Raw genomic sequence first — 20,035 nt, 5'->3', positions numbered from 1 at the left:
CACTGCCTAAAACCACCATTGGGCTGCCCACACAGTAGCCTGAAACCATTAGGAATGGATGCAATACTGGTGCTCACCACTATCAGAAAGCCGGCGTTTTAAAACCACCAGACTTTTGTGTAAAACTGAACAAATGAACCCAAACCAGGCCAAGGAAAGACTTGCTAAGAGGTGGATATATTGTAAAACTATATTCTGAAATGACTTGAAGGAAGTAATTATTTAATGTATATATAAAAAATAGCTGAGGATGTCAGCAGCTTAAGTGAATTTGGGTTTAAAGCCACTAAAATCGAAATGTTTAGAGCAAATGAGTGACCTACTTGTGAGTGTCACATAGGTTGCAATTGTTCAAATGTCATAGTTTTGAACTTAGAATCGGCATTCTAGCTGCATGTGCAAAAATTGTAAGTTGGATTTGAATGTAGAAAACTGGGAACTAAAGTGACATTTAGCTGAATTCTGCCTGACAACTACCCCCGACAGGAGTGAAACCTGCTCAGCCACTCTTCCCAGGCCTGGCTGCATCCTTCTGCCCACCAAAAGGAGGTGACACCTCTCTGATTGAATTAGGGGAGTGGTACCTGCAGACTGCAGGAAGTTAAACAAAGCACTGTCCCTGGCTCAGGCAAATGTTATATTGGGGGGGGGGTCGTAAAATGGCTTCTTCTTAGGAGAAACTGGGAGGGCAGTGCCTGTGAGAGCACACTGAGCTTGGGGGAAGTGGATAAACCAGAAATTCCACCATGTGCTTTGGAAAACCACACCCCTTTGAGGCCAGAGCATGATTTTAAAAAGATGGATAATTCACAGTGCGGACTTGTCAAATTTATATAAATAACAATCATTCTTGTGATTTTTCTGTGCACATTTTAAGATGTGTTAGGACCCTGTGGTATGTTCTTAGGGATAAGTAGCAGAAAAAAGGTTGTTACTCCAAATGTATGCATGTTAAAAATCTGACACTTTATCATCTCAAACCCATATCCCTGGTGCACATTTGTGTAAAATCTGGAAAGGTTTAGAGGTCGTTATCTGGATGAAAAGGGGAGAATTCTGTCATGAGTGGACATGACATCGTACAAAGGCAGGGATCGGATGGTTTGGTGCTACAGAAAATATGTTAACTGGACCTATAATATTAGACAAATGGTACATAGATAAATATGTATTTGGGTCAGAAATAGATTTGTGCGCAATTTGACAAGGGGAGGGTCCTCTGACCATAAAACCTACAGCATCACTCAGACACTCCATTTCTTTCCCCCAATCAAGGGAGAGAGGAAAGTCTGGCCAATGATAAGTGAGAGAGGCAGGCTTAGCTAGGCCCAGGCACACACCCATTTTCAAAACACATAAAAGGAACATTGAAACCCAGGTAGAGACATTCACTTTCCACTTTCTTGCGGGGCGCTTTGCCGGGAGACTCCAGACTTCAAATCCACCAATCTCCAGAGACCAGAGATCCAGACTTCAAATCCATCAATCTCCAGAGACCAGAAATTAACTCCAGAATTTGTAGCAGAGAGGCCTGAATCCACAAGCTGAATCCTCTTCAGCAGGCCTCAAAACCAACCAAACTATTCAACAGCCGGGCGAGCTGTTTGAACTCTTTGCCAAGAACTTTTGCAAGAACCTGTAGCAGTATCCAGAAAGCAGTGCTGTATCCGGAACCGCTAGCAGAACCGATAACAGAACCAGAGACCAGATCGCTGTGAAGAACCGCTAGCAGAAGTCCAGCCAATCCTGACCCGATCAGTGACGAAGTCGCATTCCTGTCCGAAATCTAGTGTGAGTACCCAGCTAGCACTGTGCCAAAACCAATCTCTTAGTTTAAAATAATCTAATGCAAACTATTTTAGCCTATTAGAACTGCCTCCTAGAATCGTGTCATTCTGTCATCTTTAAAACTGAAAACTGTCATCTGTCATTCTGAGCTTTAAAATTTCAAATCCGAAAAACAACCTTTACTAAATCGGCCATATCTCCGGAACTGTTTGGGCTAGGAGCGAGTTTTAACTGTCATCTTAAAGCTAAGATTCTAAGCTTTCCAACGAGCCTAGTAGTGCCACCGTAATTGCCGCGATTTGACATTTTGCTTAATTTCAGCCACGTGTAAAAATATTTGTCCTTGCTTTCCTTGCTGAAATTTGTGTGCAACCTGACAATCACTCAGAGCATTGCTAAAGTGATCCTGAATTAATTTAAGTATCTCTCACTCACCCTGAACCTCCTATAGGGAATTAAAAGCCTTTCTAGCATATTTTTCACTTAATTGCAACCACATCAAAGTATCTTGCCTGTGTTTAAAACTCCTACCTGTTTTCATCTAAGCTTGCTAGGGGGGAACTGAATTATAGTTGATTGCATTCCTGAGAACTGTGTGCTTTCCTCCCATCTCTTTACCTTGCATAGGGGGATAGAGGGGTGAATTGTCAAAGAAAAGTGATTACATTGTCTTTTGTTGAAGTCATATCAAGTTTATTTTCTGTACTGCATTTTCATTCATCATTGCATTGTCCTTGAAGCCATAAAAGCATTCTCAGCTACTTTATCCTCTCTATATCACTTCTAAGCCATCAAAAAGAGTGTACCACTGTAACATTATCCATTGTTGATCACCATCATCGTCACAAGTGTGCTATCAAACAATTTATTATAAAAGTGTGATATATCTATATATTGTTTAATTTTCAAATAAACCTTTTAAATTTGCAAAACAACCCTACTTCTTGGCTCAGCGTGGTAGGGGAGATTCTGAGAGAGTGGCGTTATATAAGGGTTGTCATCCAGAGTAAATTAACTGGACATAAAAATACATCAATAAGGGCTTCCATCAGCATCCCAGACTAGGCATTGACTTAGCTGTAGTGTTGAATTGAAGTTGCTTACAGAATGAGGAGGATGGATAATTGAGGCGATTTCAATGACTGATTTGTGAACAAAGCATAAACTCTTAAAGAGGATCCACTACCCAACATGAAGCCAAAGTAAGGATTCCAGAACAGGAGAGACAGTTATGCCTCCTCAAGCGCAGTAATGTTCAGGATGCAAAGTTCTGTATAGGTTGCAGTCTTAGAAAATTATGTTTGAAGAGTCCCAGATAGATACTATGTAAAATTATGATTAAGTGAGGGGAAAAGGGATCAGGTTCTTTAATTTGCTGAGTTGATAGAAACAGGATTGAGCAACTGAGGACATATGATCGGAAAGAGGCAAATTGGCATCAATCCAGCCTTTGACATCAATTAAACAATTCCTGGGAGAATTACTGGAAAAATGTCTTCCGCCAGGTGAATTTATGAACAGTTGAGGGTAGTCCTCCTGCATCAGGAAAAATATGTTACAACTTACAATATGTCTGACCAAGGATATTCTATAAAGATTGAAAAGGGGGACTAGGGCGAACCCCAGGCTCGGACTGGCCCAAAGGCCAATGCCAAAGGGCTGGGACAACATTTTTGTTTGTGGCTGTTTTTTGGTTGAAAGTGGTCCTGTTTTTTTGGCCAAGGTGGGCCAGTTTCAGCTACTGGACAAGTTTTAGAAAATGCCACCAACCAAATTTACATCCCAGTCTGACTCTGCCGAACCCTGTATGTTATCAATCTTTTGTAGACCTAAATTTCTAGAGTTTATCAAATTAAAAATGATCTGTCAAAACAGACTTCATCCAGGCTAGTAGTAAGCTTCTTATCCCAAGACCCTTAAGTCAGGTCAGCAGATTATGATGCTCCACGGTGTCAATTGTTTCTGATGAGTACAAGAGGATGAGAGCTACGCCACCACCACCAGCGTTATTTTTTTTAGCCCACCAAGCATTGGAGTTGTCACCATCTCAGAAATTAATGAGGGTCTGAAACCCACTTGAGATGAATGAAGAAGCTGAGGTTTTGAAACAAAAGACTGTAGTTGAGATAAACCTATCCCTTCCATTACTTTTGCCAGGGACGGAATGAGGGTAATAGGCAGATATATATTTAGATCTGCAGCATCTAGGTTATTTTTTTTTTAATAGAGTTCATATCATGGCCTCCTTCAGGATACTCGGGACCAGTCTGGAAAATAAGTATCTGTTGAGGGTATGAAGTGTCTTACTAGCATAACTAGGTAGGACTGATTTGGCAATTTTAGATGGTAAAATGTCATCAGGAGAGCCAAAAAACCTAGCCAAGGCTCAGTTTGGTGATTAGCTTTTCAGAGGACAGCAGACTGAAAGAGTTGCAGATGATGTTCAGACTAGGAGTGTTTAATTGCTCAGCTTCCGCTTTTGCTATATTGGTTAGGCCAAAGGTTCGAATCTGAGAGTTTATCAATAAAATGACAGGAAAGGGCCTCTACCAGAAATTGAGACGCAGTGATGGATGAGGCCAAATTGGATGTCTTATTGAATTAATCAATAATCTGAAAGATTTCTTTGGAAATATTGAATGTGCGCTGCATTCCACATGAACTTTTTTTAACCTTATGAATGGTTGCATTAAAAAAGCAGGTTATGAGGTCTAAAAATATGAGGTTTTCGACAGAGGACCAATATTCGATCAACATTTTCACTCTAAATTACGAGTAAGGCAACAGTATTGATTAACTGCTTTTGTGATGCTGTTGGTCCAGTAGTTGTTGCTAGATTCATTTCCGTAGCAGTTGTGCTTGGAAGTGAATGTTGCAGATAAGGCAGAAGCTCAATGGGCCATCAGGGTTTGCTGTACCATTTAATTTGAGGCTTGATGCATTCAGATTTGAAGGGCTGAGGGTGGTTCTTTGTTCTAGAGAGCAGCTGGGAAGTGATCAGTAGAGGTGGGGGAAGGTCTGTGGATGTATGTTAGATTTCTACTGTAGTGGTATGGTGGGTCTTGAGGTCATGCTGCTTTCTTTCTGTGTGTGAAGAAGTTTGCGAATTCCTATAAGTTGTGAAAAGATCAGAGGGTCCTAGGATTGGTTGGCAATATCAACGTTGTGCATTTTAGTACTTGTGAAATTGTGGGGGACTACTCCGTCACACAGTTGTTGAGATGGGATCAATGTAGTGTTATGGGCTGATGGCTGTTTGAATGCTGATAGATTTGAACATTTTTTTGTTGGGGGTATATAGTGGGTCTTCTTGGCATCATCATTTTCCTTCAGATTTGTTCCATCCTTCTGTTTTTTTTCCTAAGATCCTTTCGCTTGCTGTTGTGCCAGCACATTGCACACTCAGGGAACACTCGAAAAGTTTCAGCAAACCAAGGTTGTCAAGAGTTTTCATTATCCCAACATAAAGTATGCAGTGTCCTTTGTCTGGGTCCGTGGGGTATCATTTGGGTGAAGAGGGTGTTGAGGCACTTTGTGCTACGAGAAGGTCCAACCAGTTGATTTTCCAGCATCTTGTGAAGTTAGATGGGACATTGGTGCTCTTCAGTAGAGCAGCAGCGGGGGTGTTAGTATTATGAACAGTATAGTAAGGCGATTGCCCCAAGGAAGAGAGAGAGAGACAGGAACTTCTCTTGTGGGCTTCTCTTTGCAAAATATTCCACTCGGTGCAAGTCTTGGTGTACTGGTGGGCCCTTTTAACAATTGTTTCAGTTAGAATGGATCTAGGTTTGCAGAGTGTGTTTTGGTCGCAGGGTTTGGGCTTATGCTCCAGTCGTGTGTTGAACTCACCCAGAGGTTTGCCACTGTTTCTATGAAATACCGAAACAAAAGAAACCATTCCTTTGGCAATTTTCTTTCTGATGGATTTATCATCCCACCCACAGTTTCTACAAACATTCAACCACCAAGGGGTTCACTGCAGCTCTGCTCAGTATTGCTGGTGCCCATGACTCTGGAGGTGATGCCATGGGTGGAATATATGGGGTTGGCTATGCTCCATGACCTTAGTTCTGCGCACTCAGTGGTGAGGAACCGCAGAACTGCCACATAAGCATTCTGTAATGAGTGATAGGTGCGAGTGTCATTAGTAATCTGTGGAATGGAGATTAATTCATCTGAAATAACATTACAGAAGGTAAGTCATTCTTCTAATGCATTCTTTCCTCTCACAGATTACTAGTTGTACAAAGATTCCCAAAGTAGTACAAAACCCTGCGACGTGCAAGGATGGAAAGCATGCACTGCAAAACTACACCACCAAGGCGTGAATTGTGCTCAGATAAGGAGCCTCTGCAATCATGTTTGGCAACAGTATGCAATCACACCCATATACCTGCCTCACAGATGTCGGCAGGTCTGTGTTAGAGTGAGCTGGTGGTGTAAAGGGACTTTCGTAATGGCCATATTGTACACTTCAGAAATGTAGAACACAATCAATCTGGACAGGGTCTGTTTGTCTACTTTGCCAATGGCAGGATGAGCAGTTGTGTTGCCAAAGAGCTGGTTGTACTTCATGGGGTCTCTTGTCAGAGACGCAGTAACTGAGAGTTAGCTTTGTGTGTAGAAGATTATATTCTTGTAATTGGTGGCTCATTCACCTGCCTCCCAGAAATTAGGGCAAATCACTTAAGGGTGAAGGGTGAGCCAATGCAAAAGGCATGAATGTGAAGCCTCAAACAGCACCAATATTTAAAATGTAAGACAGTGGGTCAAGCTCCTTATAGGAACAATATAAACTGACTTGTTGAAGTGTCCAGCTACACTCTCAAACACAGCACAACTGCTGGGATAGTGAAGAAGGGACCCTGTTGGGGGGTTCACATGAAGAGCAAGCTAGAAGCCAAGAACCTCTTAAAAGTGCCAATATGACGGACTGCTTCCGTCAAATAAAGAAAATCCTAAACAGAAGTTATTGCACATGTTAAGGTATCTAGAGCCTTCTCTCAACACATAGCCAAAGAACATATATCACCTGCAAGAGTGAAGAGACTACCAAGCAAACCTCCTGGATGAAAGGGGCTCATCCAGGACTTCAGCAGGCAGAGCCAACTACAGCTAAGCATGAAGGCTAGCCATGCTCTGGCTCGGAAGAAGTACCCATCAATCCGAAGGCAATGCGGTCACAATCTATGGGTAGGGCAAGGGTGGACAGATGGCCAAGTCCAAAAGTTCCAGGTAGTAGGTTGTATAGGCCCAGTTCAGAGCCATCAAGGAAAAGGGGTAACAGAACGTTCTCCCTTTCCTGAGAATCAGCTGGATGCCGGTCAAATAGCACAGCGAGTAGAGCGCTCGCTTTAGTATCCGTGCAGAGCCTGCTGATGCAGGTTCGAATCCCGGCCGGGCCTAACTCAGCCTTTCATCCTTCCGAGGTTGATAAATGAGCACCACACACCATGGGTAATAATAAGCAGCACTCAGATACCTGAGTGTTTGTAGCGCTATATAAATGCTAAATTATTATTATTAGGAATTCTACAACCAATGTTCCCCCTCAACAGCCCCCTACCAGAAATTCACTGCAGAAGAACAACGCGCCCTTCCGGTTGACGCAGGAGGCCAATAGGTGCACTTCGAAGGGGTACCACAAGTGCAAAGCACTTGTCCATAACTTCCTGACAGTACCCACTTGTCAGACCGACAAACACCTGCTCAGAGCATTGACAACGTTCTTTATCCCGACAAGATGTACTGGCAATAGGGAGACGTTCTGCACAGCAAAGAACCACAGTCTCATTGCCTCCTTGCACAGAGGCAGCAAACCAACAACACTTTTCTTGTCAAGGTAACATATGACCCTAGTACTGTGTCAGAATCTAAACACACTTGTACCGTAAAATGGTAAAAAAAAGGTGAGCCTGATAGCCATCATCTCCGGGAGGGTGAGTTGCAATTTGATGGAAAAGAACAAACTGTCCCGAGGTAGTATCTGCCATATCGATGGCTTAAAACAGACTCCAGGTGGTGTGCCTGAATGTGCCAGCCGTCCAAGTAGGGAAAGACAAATCAAATCCATCCTGGGATGAGCGACTATCACAGCCAGAAGCTTGTTGAAAACCCTGTGGGCAGAGGACCGCAAACTGGTAGTGGGTGTTGTAAACTTGGGACTTTCCTAGGGAGCATAAGCGGAGTCGTTGGCTGAATCGAGCAGTTACTGGCAGCATGTACCGAGTGAAGGAGCCTTTCTTTGCTGTGCATTTGCCTTGAGGAGGAACCTATTAAATCAGCGTCTCAGCAAAGCGGTGTCCTTGGCTGAGTAGAGCAGTTAATGGCAGTTGTCGGCTGTTGGCCTGTAGCCGGTAAGCTCTCGCCCTTCTTATTGACTTTCCTTCTTCATCCTCTGCTTACTCCCTCTATTGTACTATCCTGAAGAATGCCGACAATGGGGGAGGGAAGGATGTGGATTGGGGAACCATAATTTCCTCCCTGTGGCAAATATTGGTCCAGTAATAGGCGGATTGGCTCTGCAACTGTGCGGGAGGAGATTTTGCTAACTGTAAAATCTTGGAATATGCGAGGTAATACTCATCTTTTCTCGAACTGGGTATGTATGAATAACCTAAGACTTGCTAACTGCATCTGTCTCCAAGAGATGTCGTTGACCACTGTTCCCATTTTAGATGGCTTCCGTCTATTTGTCGCATCTGTCTCCAAGAGACGTGGTTGACCACTGTCCCTATTTTAGATGGCTTCAGGGTATTTGTGCAGTTAGCGAAAGAAAGTACTGGCAGAAGACCTTTGGGTGGTCCGATGATTGCAATTGAAAACTCATTAGGCCTCAGTAGGGAAAAAAATGTGAATCTGCCATTTGGGGTATCTATTGGCACAGGGGCATTGCACCTCAGGATGCTTTTGTCGAAAATGAGGGTAACATACATATATATAGATGACTGAAAGAAATGTTAACGGGAGAACCATTGTGTTAGGCGATTTTAATGCTGTGACCGAGTTCGTTGGGTAGAATTTGGAAGGTTAGGCTCGAGGGGCGTGGTCTGCAGCCGTTCTGATCATCTCTCTGCCCTTGACTGGCATACGTGGCATAGATGGATAAACTCGTCCCTGATCGATTATATCTTTGTTGACCTTTACCTTATGAATCACTGCCAGTCATTTGAGGTGATGAAAAATTATTGGAGTGATCACTCTATCTTGACAGCATTTCTTGATCTGCCAGTGTGTGTGAGGGAATTTCAGATACAGCCGTGAATTACTACCAATGTGGCTGGTAATGCTGTCAAATGGACAGACTGTAATATTCATTTGCTGAACTCGAATGTAAGGAATAAACTTGATTTGTCCACCTATGAGTGGAAAATTAACCGTTTTAATGCTAATGAGTTTCAGAACCTGGTTGGTGGCCTAGTATCTGGACTTGCGGCAGTGTCAGGTAGCAAGAGTAAACAACCTCCTAGGCATATTAATGGTTAAAGCAAAAAAGGACTATGAGGAGGGAAATTAGAATGATTAAATATACCAATCTCGAGCAGGCTACCTGCAATGAGCTGCCTAGAAAGGTCAGACAGTCCTATAAGAACTACTGCAAATTTCTGAAACATTCACTTTTACAGCGAGATGCAGAAATGATGTTGGGGATATTGATTAAATCTGAAGTCAGTTTGTATTTGGCATCTGGTCAACGGGCAAGATCCCAATTATGTAGTAACCCAACTTATTTCAGTTCTCTGAACAAGAATGGGTGCAATTCTATGAGGACAGATTTGGGCCTACTTTGACCAACAGTCCGACTGCACCCGAACTGATGGGAAATGCTACCTGGGACCCTCAGTTGGATTTGTCCACTATGTATGGACTAATGTCAAGGTGCAAGAGATTGCATGTTCCAGGCCCTAATGGTCTCACGAATAAAACCTTTAAAGGAGACTGTAATATGTGCACAAATCTCCTGTATTTGGAATTTAGGGATATTACTACTACTGGGATTACTCACAGAGTTCTTGGAATACGGCACATGTTGTCTCTATTTTCAAGTGTGGGGGCAGGACTGACCCTAGTAACTATCGACCGATCTCACTTGTTGATGCCGTTTGTAAAATCTTTTCGGCATTCCTGCTCTCACACTTGAAGGACTGGGCTACTACTTACCATCCGCTGGCCCAATTTCAAACAGGCTTTAGGAAGGGCCACCAACATTAATGGCCTGGCTCTCAAGTGTGTGCAGGAAGAGGCTTGGTTACAAACTAAGGGGTGCACCTATATGGCCTTGATTGATCTAACTGCTGCATTTGATTGCATCGATCGTGGTAGATTATGGTCTAAACTTACCAAATGGGGGTTGCCTGATGAGCTGCTGAGATTAGTTAGTGGGGTCTACGAAAACTGTGGTATACAGGTCTTATTAAGTCAAAAGGGTGACCATTTAGGAGAGTACGATCTTATCGGGTGGTTAGGCACGGGTGTGTCCTGGCCCCTTGGATATTTAATCAGTACTTCTCCGATGTAATGTTATTGCTAGCTAAAGAGAGGCTGGTTGCTCCAAGGATTGGAAAAGAAAACATTGTATGTCTAATCTATGCAGATGACGTACTGGTCTTTGATTGCAACAAAGTTGGGTTGCAAAAATCTCTGAATAATTTCGAGAACTATGCCAGTAACAACGGGCTGATCATTAATCCGAACAAAACTAAGATTTTTGCCTTTAGAAAAGCGAAAGAACCTGTATTCACTGTTGGAGGTATGCCCCTGAATTTAGCAGATACAGTTCGGTATCTGGGCTTACATTTTTCTGCCTATGAAGGCTCCAAGATAGCCAATGAGGCCTTGATGCACAAGGCTTAACTTCTAGAAGCTCAGATTATCAGGATTGACCAAAAGTTTGGTAGATTCTCCCTCAAACCCGGTACCGATGTCAGCTATCCGCTTTGAGTTGGAAACAGTGTTGCTTTGGGCATGGGTGCAATGGGCTTCTCTTGTACTCTACTCAAAAATCATTGCGCCTATACCCGACTCCTTATACCAACTAATCAGTAGAAATTTGAACCACTCTTCTGTATTAACGGCCTTTCGAGCGCGATCAGAATATAGCCTAAATGAAATTGGAGTCACTCTGGAGACATTGAGCTCAAACCCCACTAAGGTTAAGCGAGCCTTATTTGACTATGGGTCCCAGAAAACTGATACATTCCACTCTTATCCATCTATGAGCCATCTGATACGTGAACATAGACGAAGAGGTACCTTGACTAGGATTCTGCTACAATTACAAGTACCTAGGGCCTTTAAAAATGAACCCATTTGTGTTTGATGAAGATGATGGAAACATCGTCTTGAAAATGATATCGGGGAAGGGCTGGCTCTGTCGGGTTTTATCAAATCATTGAATCTGTAGATTGGGTAAATAGATAACACCCAGTGGGGGAGGCATTTTACTCAATTTGATCTGAAAACTTATGAATGTACTCTGAATCCATTCTATCTGAAATACTTGTGGGTTTAGTGTATTGTTTGCTTTTTTTAAATGATAGTATGTAAGATTTTCTATTTATGCGATGTTCTACTTGGGGTATTATCAATTGCTGTGAGTATTTCGAATTAAACTAATTGGTTTACCTCCAGTGTGAATTTTAGTTGACTTATTGGTTTTGAATGGATTATTATTCTTTTTATCTTTTTCGATAATTGTGTGTTTTATTCTCCTTTTATTAGCTTTCTGAAATTTTAAGTGTTTTGTGATAATTTAAAATTTTCTTTTGTAAAGGTTTGAATTAACCAAATACAATATATTTTAAAAACAAAGTCCTATGTTTTAGCTAGATTGACAAGGTGGTGGAAGCAAGGGAGTTATGGTCCTGGTGTCATAGGTGGTACTGGTCAGAAAAAATGGAAAAGGGAGACAGCTACCCCCACACTAGAGAAGATTTCTGAAAGGACAAAGGTTGTGGCTTGGGTGGAGGAAGGGGCGTAGCAAGCGTAAATACCCCCCCCCCCATCCAAGTGTTTCTCTTACCCCAACTGGGCGAGCATCTAAACATTTGGTCCAAACATTAGGTGCAAAACATGCAGTACACATCTAGTAATGTCCGGAGAAAACAGCGGCAGAGTCCACTGAGCAGCGCGCTACAGAATCTGCGGTATCCAAGCCTGCCTGTATCATCTGATTGGTGCCTTCCTTGCCATCAGTGACCACCTCAGTAAATGCTCTTCGTATTTCAGGTGTTCAATATGTTAGTTGCCTACTTAACCACATCCTCAATGCATGGGAGCAGTTAGCGAGTGCGTGCAATATATTCCCTTTTAGGGCCAAATTACAGGAATCGGAAATCTTCATTCCGAGATCATCCTGTTTTTTACTCAATCCCTCCAGGGGCAAGTTGAGGAAGGTTGCTGCCTTGGATCCCATAGTACCACAGAAGCAGCAGACTATAGTAGATATCAGGTTCAAAAGGTGTAGATGATGCTTCCTTGCCAAACCTGGTGGATACGACAGTCACTGCAGAAGCATGCTTCAGCCAAGCAGAGAACTGGATCAACATTTCCTGGAATAAGTGAGAGGAGCGGTTTCTTGGGGAATCCTGCTATAGTATGCCATGGAATGTGTCATTTAAGACTGAAGTAGCAATAATCCATAGGCATTCCACTGCATCTAGAATTAATCTTTCAAAGGGCACGTTCCTGAGAGCAGCCTACATAACGTTAAGCTCTGGACATGTGTTAAGACTAATGGCATCACAAAGGTTCTAAGCCAGGGTGACCAGACCCCCCATGATAGTCAAAGAATTCCTCAGGAAACTCACCCAGTTTTCCTTTCTCAAGGGCCTCAAGCCTTCATGACTGCAAAGGATTTGAGCAAATGCATTCCAAGAGGCAGCAGAAAACCTATGGCTCCTTGCCTGTACCCAAGAAGTGGGGCAGGCCAGCGCTGAGGCAAAGATGCTGGAAGGTAGACCCACACAGTGCTGAAGCATAGCTGCAATTCCTGATCCAAACCATGTGTCAAACTCACTGTAGGGCTGAATGGAGATCCTCTACTGGCTTTAGATGACGCAGCAGACCATGGGCCTCATTATGAATTTGGTGGTATCTCGCCAGTACATTTTCTTAAATACCACCAAAACGATTTACTGTTACCGCCACTTGCTATAGGACTCCATGGGGATTTGGGTGGAATTACCACCTGCGGTAATTCCACTGACGGTAATTCATCGCAATTGCCTTTTTTTGGCAGTAAGGTGGCACAATCACCTTCAGCATTTTGTGGAGGGTTTTTCTTACGCCTTACCTCCAAACTCATAGTTCGGTGGTGTGGTCATGCGGTGGTAATGCAATGGTAGCTATGTTACCACTACACGATCACTGTTTTTCGCCACACTGCTGAACTCATCATGAGGCTCCGTGTCTCTACCACCACAGATGGTGTGACGCCACTGGGGTCTTGGCAAAGATGTCTAGCATATTTAGCCTGTATTCCTCCGACTGTTCCGTGGTAGAGGAACGAGAGGGAAACAGTACCTGAATCAGGGGAGGCAGGGATTCCTCAGAGTCAAAGGCCCACTCTCTGGAGCCAGACCTTTTTGGAGAACGAAAAGGAGTGGTGCTTTAAGGAAGAATAATTTGGGGAACAAAACCACCTGCATCATTTCTTCTTGCCCTTTCATTAAGCATCCCTTGGAGCAGACACTACTCCTGTTCTTTGGCGATGGACTGGGACCTCTCTCGTTTACTGGCCAAAGGATCAGATGGAGCCAGGGACTCTGTCATGGCTATCACACTCTTGTGCAGAGTGGTTAAGACCATAGCGACTTGCTTCCTTTAGCCTTGTGGTGTAAGGATAGGTATGGGTGACACACTATGCCTTGGTGTGATCTGGCCCCAGGCACAAAACAGCGTTCGTATGGGTCCAACAATTGCCTGGACTTTGCACAATCCTTGCAAGGCTTGAAGCCAGAAACCATTTGGTAGGGAATGACATGACGCACAACAAATCTGCAAAGGGGAGGCATTCCAAAGGAGCATCTCAGATCACGGGAAATGGGAACTTGGGGTCATAGGAAGCAGCCGGCTTCACAAGTACACCACCCATGACCTCACACCCAGAACCATAGGTGACAAAGCAGAGAAGCAAGGTGCCAATTTGAAGCCAAAATTTTGTCTGAAGGATATTTCTGAGAGGAGGAACACGTGGGAGGAAAGAATCTATTAGAAGAATGGTTGGCAGTAGATCAGGAGAAATGTAAGCATGGCAAGTGGGTCCCCTTGCAGTGTTAGGATAGGGATTCATATTCCTGGACGGTGTTCAGAGATGGTTTAGATGGATTAAGAGGGAAATATGCCTACTGTCTTTACTGTGTGGTTGATGAAGTTAATTTTGCAAGATGGCGTTATGGCTTTGTGTTGAATTGTAGTTTAGTTACCCATCACAGCCTTCAAAAAGCAGATAATCGAGGTCTGTGTAGTGTTTGGATATCGAGAGCGCATTGATGAGAGAGGTCCCATCAATGCTTTGCATCCAGTCAAGAATTCTTGTGGTTGATTTAAGATGGGAGGATGTTGCTGGAAACTATATCTACTGGTGTGGTGCTGGGGCAATGCTGAAGAATTGGTGTGGACATTCTAGTGCCCGGGTGTAGCGGTGTTGAGAGGGATTTCTACAGTTTGTTGGATTCCTCATCAAAGTTCCTTATCGGATTGCAAACGTTCATCTGGTTTAAGTAGCGTGCTGAATTTTCTTATGAAAGGTGTGATTAGTGTCAGCTTGTGCAGTGGAGGTGGGAAGGCTATGTGTGGTATCCTTGGGTCATGTGAAATGTGTCTGAAGTAGTCGGCGATGAGGAACTGGAGCGCTGAGTAGCGATTGTAGGCTTTCAGTCTCACACTTGCTCGTTGGTCCAATCTTTGAGATATGTTGCCATTGTTTTTTCTGGTCTTTGTAAGAATGTTGTTGAGAACTACCGAGGTATTTAGAAATTAACACGGTGGTTGAGGTGGCACCATTGTCTGGGTAAGAGAAACTTGTAGAATGAACCAATGGTATCTCAAAAATGTTACTGTATCCCCTCTGTGTTATCCTGTCAGTTGTGGTAGAATACAATTGCTTACTCTTGGGGTTTCTCTGGGAATCTAGTAGCAAACCTGTGACCAGAAATAATTGCTGAGAACTGAAGGTGTTATCATGTATATGTTACACATTCCTAAAGGATTCAGAAGCCTCCTTTCAGCATTCTTGCACATACTTCTGGCCCCCTGTCCTCTGGCAACAGAGTATAGATCTGTATCTAGGTGTTTTGCTTTTTCTGTGGTATATGAAATGTAGCCCTTTTCCTTTATCCTGGATACTCGATTCTAGATGTATTGCTATTGTGTTGACGTTGCTTCATGCTTCTCCCTCACCTGCTCTCTGGCCTCCCTTGGCACCCCTCTCCCCTTCCCTCCTAGTCTCCTCTCTCCCACATCATCTGGCGAGGTCTATGGATGGATCCGCTTGGCGAGAGTCTCATCCAACAGGTGTTCCCCTGATCCTCCTGTAATTCAAGGACAACATTGCCTCCTTCGCTCCAGCCTTGGCGGACCCTGCGTTCACTCCTTGCCACTGTGCTCCTTCCCGCTTCTCCTCTAGCACTCCCTTGTGCACCCTCTCCTCTATAGTGCAGGTGAGCCTGTTGAATTGCACTTTATGCTCCCTTCTACCACCTCAGCATTACACTTCCTCCCATTCCTGCACTTCTCCTCCCCCTCTCCCTGAGTTTCTGTTACCACACTTGCACGGTCCAAATTGTCTCACAACCTAGTAGGTCATTATCGTTTGTTGTTCTTCTCTGTATATCCCCACCCTACACTTCCCCTCCCTCCCTCCCTCTCTCCCCTCTTTTCTGTTACGGCACTTGCATGATCCGAATTCTCATGACCTAGAAGGAACGTTATTGTTTTTCTTCTTCCCAGTCCACCCCAACCCCCACTTCACCTCCCGTTCTCCTCTCCCATCCAGCTTTCTTGTATGGCACGTGCAAGTTCCGAATGTTCAAGACCTAGTAGGAGCTTTACTGTTTTTTTTTTCAGCGGTACCCCTCCCCCTACTCCTCCTTTGTCTCGATGCACCTTGAAACACCATTTGGCTATATAGGCGCATTATAAATAGCAAATAAATAAAATAATATGGTGATTTGCAATATGTACTCTGTTTCTAGATTCACTCGCTGGCAGAATGCAGTACCATGCCCTGGTACATTAATGATGTGGCTACACATGGATGGGCACCACAGGCTCTTGGTTTGTATTAAACCGAACCCCACAAACCTGACATAACTGAAATGTAAACACTCATCCAAGACAGTCATATTTCTGATACAACTTGAAGGCCACTCTTGGAGAGGGAGAAAGAGAAGATGGAGGCAGGATGATGGAAAGTTTAGTTCAAAATGGCAACAGTAGGACAGTATTTCCATGCACCATTGTATGAGATGAGGATCATTGTGTACTTACAGAGTTTGGGGTCAGCGGTGCTCCTACCACATCAATAATCTGATCCTTCAAATCTCCCTTTGTTTCCTCCATGGCAATTTGCCCGTCCATTCCAGGGCCGTCCCCTACAGGTACAGATCGGAGGCCAACTTTGGCCAGGGCTTCATGACGGTGTCGCAGCATCTGCAGCTCATATTCGCAATTGCCGAAGGCCTGTTTGAGTTCGTACAGCAGCACCAGGTCACTTCGCAACTCGTTATACATCTGCACAATTTCCTCAGTGGGCATTGGGTTCAAGTCTGGAGTCAGAGAAAAGTAACAGTGGTCTGATTTACCAACTGAGAGCCTGATACCATGCCAACATGCATACAGTGACCATTTAAAGGCCCCAACTTAATGCACTCCGTTTGTTCAACCAGTTAATAAAGGACCTAGCTCATTAAGAAACATACTGAACACGTAATACACCACTTACTTTGGCGTTCTCTGGAAGCAATACACAATGTATGACAAGTATGTGGACTATTCAAGGAGGGGAGCTTCATTTCCTCCCGTGTATATCAGGGAAGGCGGGAGGGGGTTTCTAGGGTTCAACATCAGGGACAGATTTCCCTAGGCTCAAGACTTAACGGTCAAGGAATTTCTATGCGGTGGATCATTATTGGTGATTGGGCTGGGCAGGGCAGGTGAGGGAATAGCAGGCTACTTTCCATTGGCACAGCAGTTTATTACCACTTATTCAGGGGAGGAGCAGGAACTTCCAGTGCTAGTGAGCAGGGTCAAGGAAGACAAGTCGATCAGAGCAGGGTGTAAGGCCGGCAACCGTTTAAATCCCCCTGGGGGTTAGGGGCACTTCTGGTGGCAGAGGGTACTTCGTAGTCTTACATACAAAGCAGAAGCCGAGGTGTTTCCCCAGCAAATATAGAATATATGTTCTGCTGCTGGATTGTGCTGGGGTTCGAGGGGCATGCCATCCTTCCAGCTTGACGGTACAGGAAGACGCAGTCTAATGAAGGGTTTCTGCCCACACACCACCGCCACTTTGGTTGGCTCAGGTGTGCATTTATCGGATATTAACCAAATGGAGCTTCTCCTGATGCTCATCGCAGCCAAACAAGTTAACCCTACAACTGGCTGCACCAAAGACCTAAAGCTTTATTTGGCAGGTCATTAAAGCACACAGAGATCCCCAACTGTTAACCAACCAATGACTTCTTCAAGATGTCTTCCCCGGGAGCTAAATTTGCCCCCCGCTACGCTTCCTAGCAGCTCAGACTCCGACTTTCTTCTGACTTCAGAGCCGAAGGCTCTTTCCGCCATCCATGCGGCAGTGGAAACAAATACATCCATCTTTCGTAATAGCTCATGAAAGAAGCTTCTACTTTTCTTTAAGCAACCATAAGATGCTATTTTAAAAATCCCCCCTCCACTGTTATTCTGAAACCGGCTGCATTGCTGGGAGCATGAAAAGGCTGCCTACCAGGACTACAAAGGCCGGCGCCGCGCGCTCGCCTGCCACGCGCAATGCTTTCTGCCCCTTTCTGCTCACCTACTCCCAGTTCCGTCAGCATCTGCTCCAGGGCTTTAATCTTCTTCTGTCCTACGGAGCTCGGCAGCTTCATCTGCAAACACAAAGGCACAAAAAAGAGAGAGCCACACGGCTCAGTATTAGCCCGCACTTACAAGCCCAGCAGTTCAAAAGGATCAAGGTTTTATTTACATCGGAGAGGGGAAGGGGAAGAGCAACGAGGACAGGTACAGAACATACATTCTGAGAGAGCGAGCTATGTGGGCTGCAACGGTTTGCCTTTTCATGCCATGCCCGGGTCCTCAAAATATTCACTTTTACAAGTTCCTCAACGGCTGCAAATTACCTGCACGGAATGCTTCCCCTTCAAAAAGCATCCCCCGTGTCGAAGAGCACATGAAAGGTTCCCTTTGCAGCCAGACCTAATAGAAGGTGCCCTACTTTATCCGCTCCCCCTCGGCTCCATTGTTCGCGAGAGCGAATGCACTTGCTCTCCGTCTCTACCTGAAGAGCCTCCGAGCTGTGGGATTCACTTAACAGGGGCTCTGACAAAGGCAGCAGAAGTTACTTGGCGGGCGCAAGAGCGCAAAGATGGAGGCACAAAAGAAGGGGTGCAGAGCGGAGCATGAAGCCGCGGGGGGGAAGAGATGGAAACTTGATTTAAGGGGCTCATTAAAAAAAACACAAAAAACAGGATTAAAAAAGGGATAAAGAAGCGGCTGACTAACGTTTGACTTGCGACCTGCTGGACTTGGCAGTACAAGATCAGAACTTGATAGTGCAGTCGCAGGCCGCACACTGTTCTATTCAACTCTCAGACTCGAGTGCTTGCCAGCACAGACACCTGCCCGCGTGATAGCCCAAGACATGGCTTCTCTGAAGCACTCCCCTTGTGATCGCTAGGGCTCTTATTTACCAAGGCCCTTTATCTGGGAGTGTCCTGCTAGTTTCCCTTCTCTGGACTAGACACCGGCACTGAGTTGTGAGTCACCAGGATGGGGACCATGATACTGGAACGATACACACTCCCAGGTGGTCTCCTTGTGGTCAGAAATGCAAACTGCAAGTCAACTACGAGCAGATACTGACCAAGAGTCAACAGAAGATGCGGCCATGGCGGGGGAGTATCCAGCATTCCAAGACTGAGGGGGTGGCGGAGTCCTGCTACGCCCCCCCTCAAATGCAGTGCACACGATTCCATGCGTCTCATCCTTGCCCCCAACACCCATCATGCATGCAAAGTCACAATAGTATCATGCAGATTAACGGGAGCCGAACAAATCCCCCTTGCGTTGTAAAACCATAGTCTTATTCCATATAGCATGCAGCATTATGCACACTTCCCACTTCCATTCACATTTCTTAAGGGACAGCACCCCCCCCATCAGTGCGTAATCGCTCACATTGTAATGCTTTTTTGACACAGAGCAACATGTCAGGTTCTTCGGAGAGCTGCCCAGTGCTCCGCAGGACATTATCCTGGCAGTGGAACACCCCTTTCGACCAGCACCCTAATTGACAATGAAGGCGCCGAATGGGAGGGGTGTCCTACTGCCAGGCCAATGAGAGTGCTAAGCAGGAACACTGTGCTGCTCGGCACCCTCATTGTACTGCCAGAAGGACACCTTTCCCGTTCGGTACCCTAAGGGTGCCGAACAGGAGTGGTGTCCTGCTGCCAAATGTCGCAGTGTGGCTATTGAAAGAGCCGCTGGGGGCGATAGGAGCTACTCCCCCCCCCGCCAACCCCACCATCCTTGCTCGTTACACCACGGGTGGACAAGTATTACTGGAAATCAGTGGGACCAGACTCGATTACTTGTGCAAAAGCAGCCACAGAAACCAAGAGGAACGTTGATGCATATATCTCCTTTATTGAAACGTGGCCTCAGTGTGGCTCAGTTACACAGAAATGTAAACAACTACAGATGTGGTCACCGGCAATGCCGATTCAGTCATTCAAAGTTGGTAAACTGGGCAAGTACAAGGTAGTCTATTGTTTCTTGAACGTCCTACGCTAACAGTCTGAGTGGCTTAGAACCCCGCCCCCCCATCTAGCAGATGAGGAGAGTGCACTTGCAAAGAAGCTTTGCAACCCAGCAAATACCCGGACTTCTCCCACGCCCTAGCCTTCAATTTTACTACTCATCGTCAGGGGTGTTGCTAGGTCTGGAAAAGACCCGGGGCAAAGCTGATGTTGGAACTGTTCGGACTGGGGGCTAGCTAGCCTTTTGGCTGTAGCTCCTGAGATTC

General features: G+C 44.9%; 1 protein-coding gene across 2 annotated transcripts in view; it reads right to left on the bottom strand.

The window, feature by feature from the left end:
- Nucleotides 1–20,035, bottom strand: part of DMAP1 (DNA methyltransferase 1 associated protein 1) — a 674,969-nt gene that overhangs the window by 209,829 nt on the left and 445,105 nt on the right. For both annotated transcript variants that reach the window (XM_069642317.1, XM_069642318.1), the window contains exons 9-10: nucleotides 17,807–17,879; nucleotides 16,279–16,556 (exon numbers count right to left, since the gene is read on the bottom strand). In XM_069642317.1, the coding sequence (XP_069498418.1) occupies nucleotides 16,279–16,556; nucleotides 17,807–17,879 (351 nt within the window). The remainder of the gene's footprint in view (nucleotides 1–16,278; nucleotides 16,557–17,806; nucleotides 17,880–20,035) is intronic.

Source organism: Ambystoma mexicanum, chromosome 1q (genome assembly GCF_040938575.1).
Source record: "Ambystoma mexicanum isolate Mex_15411 chromosome 1q, UKY_AmexF1_1, whole genome shotgun sequence".
Taxonomy (NCBI): Eukaryota; Metazoa; Chordata; class Amphibia; order Caudata; family Ambystomatidae; genus Ambystoma; species Ambystoma mexicanum.
This window is presented reverse-complemented; position numbering and strand designations above follow the sequence as displayed.